The 12,914-nt window shown below is 38.5% G+C and overlaps 1 protein-coding gene across 1 annotated transcript in view; it reads right to left on the reverse strand.

Annotated features, from left to right (window-relative positions):
• Positions 1-12,914, reverse strand: part of LOC116700233 (glucocorticoid receptor) — a 68,800-nt gene that overhangs the window by 19,994 nt on the left and 35,892 nt on the right. Inside the window, exons 3-4 of the mRNA XM_032533242.1 lie at positions 4,250-4,404; positions 2,921-2,947 (exon numbers count right to left, since the gene is read on the reverse strand). Of these exons, the coding sequence (XP_032389133.1) occupies positions 2,921-2,947; positions 4,250-4,404 (182 nt within the window). The remainder of the gene's footprint in view (positions 1-2,920; positions 2,948-4,249; positions 4,405-12,914) is intronic.

The raw sequence follows: 12,914 nt of genomic DNA on the forward strand, positions 1-12,914 counted from the left end.
GGCTAGCTGTTAGCCAATCAGAGTCAAGCAGCTTAGCTTGTTTAAAAATAATGAGAACTGGAACAAATGGAGCTGAGTCTTCCTGCAGGCTTTCCATACCACGCTAAAAGGGCTTGAAACAAGGTAACCAAGGCATTTATTTCCACAAAAAATGTTACAGAGTCAATGGTAGAACTTCAGACATTATCACAAAGTAATGAAATATGTGTGGCAGGGCACCTTTAAAAAAAAAAAGATTTTTATTTTGATTAATGTTATCCAATATTTAAGATACTAAGACAGTAAATAAGTGATTTGAATCACTACAATGCAGGGCACAGGTAGTTACAATAATGTCACGCATGCAGCATGAATAACAGTGAGTGACCAGCTATGTTTACACTTGTATCATCATAACAACAACAAGACAAAGAAATGGCTAGTTAATACTAAAGCCTGGCAAAAAGATCTTTTAAAACTATCAAATTATATAAACAAGGTGAAAGAAAGCCCATACAGGTGACCAAATTGAAATGGTCCAGGTTTTGTTGTTTTAATGCATGATTATTTCCATTAAGGCTGAGAAATACAGTTCTGTTCAATGTTATAATAAATACATTTTAAGTATGTATTTAAAGTATGTCTGAGCAACCACTGTTCATACATTGTAATGCTGGTTGTCAGACCTCTGTAACACTGGCTTGTGTGGTTACCTTTGTACCAGTATGTCAGCTCATATTCAGTTACCCTTTATCACGCAGTGATTTGGATTACTTTGCACTCTTCCTGTTTGCTCACAAGTAAGTGAATCCAACAACCTAAATGCATGTACTATGGGCACCAGCAAACACTGAATCTGGGACATCAAGCAAATGCTTTAGAACAGCAGCGCCCTATTTAGGTGTTGGCTGGAACTAAATAAATTTTAAACAATAATAAATTTAAATGTTGTAAATGTAAATGTACTAGACTTTAACATAGTAGTGTAAAACTAGAGACTGAAGTTCATAGTACAAACTACTGCAATTGTAAAAAAGCAGTGTAAGTTATGTAATGCCCATTTCATATATACTGTACATATAAAAAACTATGTTTATATTTATATTAGTGACAAAGGCCGTTTTCCTCTAGACATTTATCAAAATCAAAGAAAGAACCCCCTTTGGAAGCACCTTTAGAATTTAGGAATAATCATATTTCTCATAGACTGACAATATAACTGTAATCTGCAGTTGGTAGTGTGATGACAAAATAGCAGCCTGGGGGTTGCCTGTTGCTGTCATCACTGATATCACAGGAAGTAAATGCAAACAATGGCGTAAACAGCCATCTGTGGTGTCAAAAGTGCCAGCTGAATCACGCTGATATCCTGTCTCCCTTATCCTGCCCTGATCTGCTAACAAGGGGCCTGGCAGCACTCATCAGCACTGGTTGGTGAAGCCTCAGGCTGGGTTTGTAGCCAACACTGGCATGTAGGGCTGCAACTGATGTGTGTTGGCTCAGTTGCCCAGTGGTTAACAACGTATACTCACAGCGAGGAGGTGCATAGTTTGAATCTAACCAGATCATTTCAATTCATCAATAGTTACTAGTTACTTAATCTGACCGTCTGTAAAGGAAGTTATGACCAGGAAATGTTCTCAATAATTAACCAAAACAGGATATATATTATTATGTTTGAAAAAATGAATATATTTTTGTGTACATATTTTTAAGTTCTGTTATTGCAAACAATACAAGCACATTTTCCCCAAGTGCATTTTTTTTCTGCCATGCAGCAATCACAAAAAACATAACTGCTTTGCAAGTGCAGACATTCATTTTTGCCCAAAGGCTACCATAAAACCACTGTTTCAACACCTCACTAAAGACTAGAAGATTAATTAATTAATTCTGTGATGTTGCCTGACCCAAACATAATGTTAGATTAATTGAGGAAAAACACTGGGGAAGATTGTGGCACTCTGAGCTGTAGAAACCCCTGTGGAAAGGTAGCTGGGAAAAAATAGTTAATTATTCCAGAAATTGAAACTGAAAATAATTTTAGGTCAAATTTTTTCGTTGGGAAAATTGTGGCCTGCAATTTATGTTTTCTTTTTCTTATGTTTAGTGTGGGTCTTACTCATTGCTGAAACACATTATAGATTCACTTATCATTAATGTTCAGTAAAAAACACTTAAGCCCAAATGTCTAAATTTGGTGATTTCAACATTTTCAGATATAAATTTGAGGATTATTTTTTAAATTACAAAAAAAATGACATTTTAAAACTAACCGGATATTCTGAAAAACCAGTCACAATGCGGAAAACAGGGATTCTGTTCTTAACTCGTCAACATTTTCGAAATAGAAGGTTTTTAGAGGACTACGACCACAATTGGCATTTGAAGTCAAATTATATTGCAATTATATCAGTTCAATCAATCCAGCAGGATGTTTTTTAAGCATCATGTTCCATAAAACAGTTATCAGTAGAAACAGTTAGACCCACACGGAGTAAATAAAACACATGAAAAGCACAAGGGGAGTTGAGAGGTGATTTTTGACATCCGATCTCAGGAGGTTAATGTGGGTCAAGTGCAAACGGCCTAATTAGAGACAGGGTGTGATTGCAATTATTGTATCTGCCACCCGTGAGGATGATGAGGTGGAACATTTCAAGCAGAGATTGAAGAGCAAAAAATCACTCACGGGCAATTTACGCTGACTTGAATGACCAAATCAGAACATTTGCATGAATGACAGATAGTTGGCAGAATAGGCCATGCATGAGTCTAGGCAGATTGGTCATATTTCAGTGCTGAAGGAATACAGCGACATGGGCAAATCAAAGGTGATACTGTTAACATTATCATCATCATCATTCACATCATTATCATCATCATCATTCTTATGATAATTATTATTAATTTGTATATTATTAAAAGTGCATTTATTTACCATCTGTGTTTTGTCGTGCTCTCCATCCTTCACCATAGAGACAATGACCGGAGAATGGGAAGGGGGAGAAAAACAAAAATAACAGATGTAACTTTTTTTAGTGCTACTGTAGACAGCTCTTTTCAAAATAAAACTTACACTTTGTTTTGAGCACTTGATATTTACATCAGAGCTACATCATGAAAAGCTGATATGTAAGATAACAATCATACAACTCAACAAATTAACTGTAGCAGGTTGTCTAGCTCAAATCAAGTGTTCATATCTATAATTTTACAATTAATCTGTATTATTGTTTTTATACATATTTAAGCAACAGTAGCCTCAGGTAAATGTTTAAATGTACATGCAGGAGGCTGAATATTACTTCAAAGTTTCCATCACCGCTAGTCATGTTTTAGTCTTGAACTGTTCCAGAAAGCACCTTAGATTGAGAGTAATGAGTTCACTAACTATGTTTTTAAGTAGCATTGTTAGTTACAAATGTAGAGAAAACTGACAGATAAACATAGTGAACGTAGCCGCAGAATGAAAGAAAAGGTCATCACTGTCGGTCTGCTAATTAGGACTTATTTATGTGCATTTAGTGCTAGTGTTCAATAATAAATAGTGGTTGATTTATTGTTCACCTAGGCATTACCTGTCCATTGTTGATGAATGCAATAATCAATGGAATGGTAAGAATCTCCTCATAAAGCCTTTTCAAACTAATTACACATTGGTAGAGGCATGTTTAGAGACAGAAAATGAATAACCAGAAGCAGAGAGAAGCAGTGGGAGATGGAATGCATTGCAGAAATTGCAAATTTTTCCCAACACATTACTCTCTGTTTGTCAGATTCATCCCTGCCTTTCCCATCTGTAGAACCTGTCAAGGCAATTAAATTTAAGACAAGCCTCTTGATGCACAAACTGCCTGAGAAGAGGGGAGGCGGTGACATGCAAGGTCAGGACTAAGACTCAAACCCAAAATAATGCATGAAGATGATGTGGGTCTACCAGAGCTCAACAACCGCTACCCTAATATTCCACTCCGACCTTGGATTTATGGAAATTATTTAATTTTCTGCTGCCTAAGAAAAGAGAAACAGCCGAGATGTTTCATTGTTGTGTAACAACTTCAAGAGCTTATCATATGTAAGTCAAATGAATAAGATTCTTTGGGACTGCCTGGTGGCCCCAACACATCAGTTCAAAATGTAAAAGGCTTTTTTCTTACAAAGATATGTGTACTAACCATCATTCAAATCTAACTTTAGTTTTGGGCGTTTACACGTGTCATGTATGGGTTATCAAGTGAGTGGATGCAGGTAGGTGTGTGTAACGAACCTTCGACGGCCCTCTTGAAGAACACTTTGCAGCTGCCGCAGGTTACAACCCCGTAGTGGCACCCAGAGGCCTCGTCTGAACACACCAAACAGATCTTTTGCGTCTGCCCACTGGGTTTGGATTGGCTCGGCACTACAGAACTGCTGGTTGACAAGCTAAAATGCATACAGAGAGAGAGAGAGAGAGAGAGAGAGAGAGAGAGAGAGAGAGAGAGTCAATTAAATTTTGGCAGCATTTAAATCAAGCGGATAAAAATTCCATTGCATACAAAGCTCTCCTGAGCAACCAGCAGTGTTCAGATGTCCACCCCCTGCACCAGCTGGCTTGGAGGTACATGGTGCTAAACACAGTCAGTAGTAAACAGACAGGTAGAGAGAGAGTGACAGGTACACTGAGGCTCAGAGCCGACACAGACACAATCCTCAGTCTTTAATTAAAAGATTTGAAACTAACCTAAAAGACGAGTATAAAGCAATAGCAAAATTAAAATAAAATACAACAGAAACTGTTTTCGATCCTTGAACAGAGACACCCAATTGGCTGAATATCTAAAAAAAAAAAAGCAAAAAGAAATACCCAAATTTTAACAAAATACAAAGTCAGTGACCATGAGCTGGAAATTGAAAGAGGTCGACATTTAACAGTGTGGAGACCAAGAGAGGAAGGTGTCTTGGCACATTGCCACCAGGATATGCAAAACAGTATTACATTTTCTATGTACATGTCCCAAATATGAAGACATAAAAATAAAAAAATATTTCCCAAAAAATTTGAAAGACATATACCAGGCTTCACTACCTACATTGAGGACAAACAGCTTCCTTTTTTATTAGGGGAAGATTAATTATATATATATATATATATATTTATGTATATATATATATATATATATATTATTAAATAATATACAGCTAAATATGTCTTCTTATCATTTTAATTTTTCTATTCTTTTTTTATTGTTTCAAAGTAGCCTTTGAGGGACATGCACATAATTTGTTTAGTGTCTACAATTATATCATAAATATCCTGTTTACTTTTTTTTACATTGTTGTTGTTTATACATGTGTTTCTTATTATGCTTTGGCAACACAGATGTATTTTTTGAGAGAGAGAGAGAGAGAGAGAGAGAGAGAGAGAGCGAGAGAGAGAGAGAGGGAGGGAGAGGGAGCGCGAGAGAGAGAGAGAAATATGTGAAGACCAGTGAGAAAAAAAGATGTTTGCAATAAATCCAAGGCAAGCTGACATGGGCCGGTTTATGGGTATATAGACAGCCTCAATGGTATGTTGTGCTGTTGCTAGGAAACATAAAAACCCTGTGGACATATCCAGTTGACTACTGACTGTGCTGCTGTGTCTCTGATCAAAGTCTTTTCCTATGGTGATCTGGACAATGACTTGAATGATCGTGGTATTGTTTATATAATTAAACAATAATGTGATATAGGCTATGTTTGTTAATTTCGATGAGCTCACTGATAGTTTTCTCATAAATGCTTAATGTCCAAGCAAATAAGTCAAACCCAAAAAGCCTGTTGATAGCTCTTCTGTATGCTAACTAACCTCTAAATCTTACTCGAAGCCTCCAATTGTGTGACTATGAACATTAAAGGCTTGTTTAAATCTTGTTCACACACACACACACACACACACACACACACACACACACACACACACACACACACACACACACACACACACACACACACACACACACACACACACACACACACACACACACAGTTATTATTGCCAATTGTATATACTTTAATTAGACTTAAAGTAACCAAGACACCTGAACTGCAGTGTGAAGTTTAACTAGGCACCAACACCAATTTGTCAAGGGTAAAGCAGGCATGTGCACTGAGAGTATTTTAGGCTTAAGGGGTGTGTTGTGGCCAAATAGACTCCAAGCTATGGTTAGATCGACACTGCTGTGTAATCCATGACAGGAATTTAACAGCATTAGAAGGGCTTAAATCTTTTCTCCCTTGTTTGTTTTGGCAGCACACTCATAGGAATGTATATGAGCAACACGTTACAGAGTTGGTTTGCAAAGCTTGATCAAAATCAAAATCATTATTTGTATGCAAATAATGATTTTGCATACAAGCCTATAGATATCTTGGTGATTACGCTGTATCATAATGCTCCGTGTTGTTGCAACCTATTTTCTCTCCATGGCTTTCAAGTTACAGAGCCATGTTTGCCAGACAAGAGTGGAGAGTATATAAATGGAAGATGTTAATGTTCGTCTCAATAACCAGGAGCCATCCCCGCCCATTTCCCCAAACAAGCATGACCTAAATTCAAAGTGGCCAGAGCCTCATGGTCATTGGAAAGACGACACTTATGTGAATTGGACTGTGACCAAGTCAGAGTAGAGGTGGTGTATCTTGGATGACGTCCAGCTGAGAAGTTTAGCAATAGCTAAACACTGAACCAGCCAAGATCCTTCCCAACACATGCAGATGGTTTCAAATTGTGGCAGATTCAGCCAGCTTCACTTTTGGCAGTGAACTAAAAATAAAAACAACATACGATCACACTGTTTTGCAGATGGCTTAAAACATAGGGGGAGATAGAGCAGGTAGCTTGTGCAGCCTGGAAGAGAGAGCATGACCCTCACAGTGATGATTATATGTATGGGCGTTTTGGGAGATGCTAAAACCCAATAAGTCCAACTGAAACTAGAAAAGAAATGTACAGCGTGGTGCTGCAGCAATAACAATGAGAGGAGGATCAGCTTTCTGAACACAAATAAAAATCAAAAGGTTTACTCAAAGCATAAAACGCATACAGACCTAGCAGGATGCATGACTAACACCTACTGTAAATGGCTATGTATGGCTCATTCCGAAATATATCAAACCCACAAATTTTTTTAAGTCTCAGATAGCGGTACATTAACCAACCTCAACAACACTCTGACCTACATTTGACACCCAAATTTAACACAAACCACAATATTTACCCAACAGTCATTTTCACCTTGGTGCGCAATTGATCCTGTGCCTACTGTTAACTATGTGACACATCACAGACTATGTCATGCCAGGTATATTGAAGATTAATAAGATTTTCCATAATAATGAAAGGATTTCCCACAGTAATTACATTGCTTGGCACTGACACTAACTACTTCTGCTCCCCCTTAATCTGACCAGTATAAAACACTATGGTTAGACTGCATCTGCAACATTGGAACTTTGCAAATTTTGGCAGACACTTTCTAATATGTACGGATCTTAACTTTGGATTGTCAGTCAGGGAGCAGTAGGGTATTTAAAGAAACGACCCTCTTTGAACCTCTGCTTTAAGGAGTATGGTGTCCTGCTAAGTGCTCATCTTTCTGGCTCTCTTATAAACTTAAGGCCTATGGCTCGATTTGAGTAAAGATGCTGTGAACACTAATTATCGGGCAGTGCTTGACCTGTGATGTCTCCGTTGGGATTGCTCAGCCGCCGGAAAAGACCCATGACACCAACCCACCAAGTGAAGCGTGCAATTGCTTTTTATGTTTCAGATCATTAGACATTATTAGTTACAACTGCACTGCAAGACTTTAATGTTTTGTCTTAATGATCTCTTCTTCTTTTTTATCGTCAATTTTAGAATAGTAAAGTGCATTGGAGAGCTAAAAAAAATTGTATTGTATTCAATCATGACTTAACATGCTGGTAATGTAAAATGACCACAGGGTGGTGTTTGAATGAAACATTTGTAACCCCCAGGCTACTCCTGCTATAACGCTTATGCTCCTCCCTTTGCTGAGCCAACAAGTGTGGCTCTGAGCCATGCAGCAGAGATTTAAGGCTCATTAGAAACGCCTCCGTGCTGGACTAGAGCAAAAATATGTGTGTGCTAATAAAAAAAAGAGCACATCAGAAACAAACGCATGCAGTGATTAACACACAAAGATGTATGCATATATGTAGAAGACAGAACCGTAGTAATCCAACAAATCATCAATACTTTAAAAATATATGAATAAAGATTAAAAAACAGGTTGCAGTTCAATGACCTATGCTGATCTATCTCCACTCACACTGCTTTTGTGTGTGTGTATGTCGCCAATCACTTTCCTTACTACTTTACTTCTACAATCACCTCTTTCTGTGTGTGAACACATGATTACAATGTGTGTTATTGAGAGGCTGTGCAGAAATGTTGGAGGGCCAATGATACTCTGGAACAAAAACAAGAAATCCTGCTGCAACAGACAGTATGTGCATGCAGGATTTTTTTAAGAATGCACAATCCTCTCTATGTCTATGCAAATAGTATATTTATAGAGTGTACCATGTACAACTGGAAATCAATTTTGTCCCCAATCTCTTCCCAACGACTCAGTTTGGAATCAAACAGTGGCTCCATTTTATACACTGTCGATAAGTATCATTCAATAACCATGAACATGACAAGTGTTCATTTAATTTACATCAAAATATAAATAAACCAGAGCATCTAGACAAGTTATAAATGTGTAATACATTTTCTTAATGACGCAGCTTTCCATGATAAAGCGGTGGAAAAGCACTAATGACAGTCCACAACAAACAAAGTGCCCCAGCAACTATGGCGGGAGACTGTCTGTACTGGGCTAACCTGCGGCGTCACTGGGGAATCATAAACCAGTGACTACTGTGGGAACTAATGAAAGGATTGTTTTTCCATTGATTTCAAAGCTTTTGTAGGCCAATGGGTGGGAGGAGAAAGTACGAAATGGGCGGTGGGAGAGTGATGTAGAATATGAGAACATTCACAGTGCTGAGGCTTGACACAAACATGGAAACTGACTGACTTGGCCAAACACCTTATACGAGACATTTGGGGAAAGTAAGCATTAGTGTGATTTCTAACTTGCTTTTATTCATATATCCCTGTTGAGTCAAAAGTCTTGCAGCTGTTCTCTTTGATAAAAAAACATCCAGATTTCTATGGGTACTACGTCTAAAACCATTGCATATTGTTAGAAAATATATTGTCTTCTAAATCTAGTTAATATAAATTGTAGTTATGTTAAATTCCCATTGAGAAAGCATGGGTGGGCATATTCCAAGCACATTTATCTTTGTGGAAAAGTTATTATTTCATGTTAGTTTTTGCAAAATATTTTGTGTCATAGTTTTATGGAAACCTTGGCACATAATGAACAACGTCCATGCTCTGCCTACTCTCTGATTATGAGTGGGTTCGCCGAAAGGCCATCCATTATCAGAGACCCATAGAGAAGGGGGGAGGTTGGGGGTGTAATCTACATTCAAAAGGGAAAACATGACATTACTTGTGTTCCCCCATTTTAGGGTTACACACTAAATTTATAGACTGGGATTATATTTATTGGACTGTGTGCTTATTTGATTTAGTCCGGATAATTGATTAGTTGTTTTCTCAATAAAACTGCTCGTCCCAGTTTCCCAGAGTCCAACATAATGTTAGCAAATATTATGTTATTATTATAATTATTATTATGATGTTGACTCCAAGATATTCAGATTACAAATGATTTAAAACAGTCAAAAACAGCAGCTCCTCACATTAGAGCAAGGGGTGTGAATCTACACTGGTCTCATAATTTGATTACAATTATTTATACGATATCATATTGATAACAAAGTCAAGGAGTTAGATATATATGAACTTCCCTTTTTATTGTATCAACTCTTAAAAAAGACACCTGAATGTAGCAGAGTCTGAACACAACAGACAAAAAGGGAAAAACAAAAAAAGCAGGGACACATCAATAAGTAACATCAGCAAGCTATAATTGATTATGATCTGTCACTACAGAATCATCCATGTCTGCATCACAATGAAATGATTCATTTTAACACCCCTAATTAGAGCAGCGAAAACATGCACATTATTGGCATTATAGCTTGAACAAATGGCTCAAATGATTTATCAATTAAACAAAATAGTTGCTGATTAAAATTCAAGAATCTTACAAAATAAAGGCATTATAATTATTTGGTAATACTGTGCAGCCCAATCGCATCAACCCATTATGTAAAAATCTGTTCTGATTTTTTCATCTTTATTGTGCAATTTTACTGTTTTACTGTACTTTTCCCTTCCTGCCTTTCCCTACTCTCACTTCCCCTCTCTCCATCATATCCTTCTCTCTTACTGACTCTCTCTCTCTCAGCCTTTCTCATTGCTCATTCCCCCTCTTCCTTATTCCTCCTTCCTTCACCCTGCCTCATCTGATCTGCCAAGGTTATATAATATTCATATTACTGCTGCCCCCCCCACACACACACACACTCAGCCTCTCAGCCAATCGAGTGTCGCTACTGGCAGGAAGTATGGAGTAGGTCAGGCGAGTCATGGGATTATCCAACCCACCTACTCAGACACAAGCATACACAGCATATGTGTATGTTTTTTGTGTGTATCTCTAATTGGAAGCTAGTATGTGCATGTGTGTATGTGTGAGTTAGTTTGGTCTTTGAATTACTGAGTGAAGCCTTTGGTTGCTAGAGAGGAGCACAGTTATAAAGCTACCCTTGTTTCAGAAATCATCATGTGACTGTGTGATGGCTCCCTCTTTTCTTCTCTCTTTTTCTCCCGCTAAACTCCACTCACCCACCCACCCACCTCACATCTAAGTCTACATCTCCTACACAGTGCTGTCACTTCAAACATCATTTTACAGCATCAGCCTATTGTTTTCACCCCCCCATGTAACTTGAACAGTTTTAGTTGCTTTAGTTTTAGTTATACACAGACACACACATTTACGCCGAGGCCAGTGCAGTTAGTTAAAATTCCACATTTACCTGACTAGGACCTTGTGGCCATGCAATTTATGATTGTTGACTGCCAAAAACAAAAGGTGGAAGAAATGTTGTGCTTTTAGAGACACGCAAAACCTGTTAGTGCGGAGGTAGGGGTGGATGGATGAGTCAATAAAATTGTGTGACTACCTAAGAGTCAACATTGCTTTCTTATAATGTCTCTTTAACCTTAACCAACTAGTGTTTGTGCCTAAACATGAGGGTTGTGGATAAGAAATGAACTCATAGACAATGATGTAAAGCCACTAGGGGTACCAGCTCAGAATACAATCATGTGGGTATATTTCAAAGGAAATGTCAACCTACAGTATTTTGTCATTTAGTTTAGAGGACGTGTTGATTGAGGCAGTAATTCATCCCTTCCATTTTGTTTGTCTACATTCACGTCAATGCCATCCAGCTCAGAATCATTCAGGAAAACGATGTAAATTGATTCTAATAACCCAAACGATTCCATCATGAGAAGGAAACTTTTCATCCTTCCAAGTGAAATGTCCTCCGGCTCTTTTTGGAGCCGCTGTGTGATACGTGAAGGCCAGAGTGAGCAAGGCGAGTCAGAGCACAGGAGAAGTGAAAGCTCAAATAGGGAAAAACAAGTTTACAATTCAGCCAAGAACTGTGACTTCCTTTCATGTACAAATTGACAGTTGATATTTGTGCCATCCCACCTTTGTTATTTTGTTTGTGTTTTGTAAAACAACGCCACAGATACTAATAAAGAACCATTAGTATAGCAGCCACAGTAACATCTCATCAGTCATTTCCACTATGACTGGCAGTGAACCAGACAACTTTTAATTCAGATTTTGAAATTAAATCAGTGAATGTAGTTAGCGCTGCCCCATTCTTTTCATCCGGCCTAACACAGTTTTCTCACTTTAGCTAGGCAAGACATGGCATATTGAAGCAAATAAGAGATATAAGTCTTTGAACTTTAACAGCCACTAAATATTATAATTATCCAGTATTGGGTTGCAGGGGCAGCAGCTCCAGCAGGGGACCCAAAACTTTCCTTTCTGGAGCCACATTGACCAGCTCCGACTGGGTTGGAGATATAATCCCTCCACCTAGTCCTGGGTTTTCCCCGAGGCCTCCTCCCAACTGGATGTGCTTGGAACACCTCCCTAGGGAACCACCACAACTGCCCGAACCACCACAACTGGCTTCTTTTGACACAAAGGAGCAGCGGCTCTACTCCGAGCTCCACATGGATGACTGAGCTTCTCACCCTATCTCTAAGGGAAATGCTAGCCATCCTCCTGAGGAAACCCATTTCGGACGCTTGTACCCTGGATCTCTTTCTTTCGGTCATGACACAGCCTTCCTGACCATAGGTAAACTGACCGATAGATTGAGAGCTTTGCCTTCAGCTCTCTTTTCGTCACAACGGTGCAATAAATTGAATGTAATACCGCACCTTCTGCGCCGATTCTCCGACCAATCTCCCGCTCCATTGTCTCCACACCCCAAGGTATTTAAACTCCTTCCCTTAGGATAAGGACTCATTCCCTTTGGGCTTACCAGGTCTGTCCAGAGTCTTTCCCACCCCCTTGACCCAACTCACCAGCAGAAGGATGATCAGTTGACAGCTCCGCCCCAAAACATACGGCCTAAAATCAGATTAAATGATTATAAAGTTGCTCATTGACCTTCGGCCTAGTGTGCTCTGGTACCACGTAAACTTATGAGCATCCCTATGTTTGAACATGGTGTTTGTTATAAACAATCCATGAATAGCACAGAAGTCCAACAATAGACAACCACTCTGGTTTAGATCAGTGAGGCCGCTCCTCCCAATCACGCCTCTCCATGTATCTACATCATTACCATTAACTTAATATTGAAATATTTTATTTGGTAAAAAC

This window comes from Etheostoma spectabile, chromosome 13 (genome assembly GCF_008692095.1).
Source record: "Etheostoma spectabile isolate EspeVRDwgs_2016 chromosome 13, UIUC_Espe_1.0, whole genome shotgun sequence".
In the NCBI taxonomy this organism is placed as follows: Eukaryota; Metazoa; Chordata; class Actinopteri; order Perciformes; family Percidae; genus Etheostoma; species Etheostoma spectabile.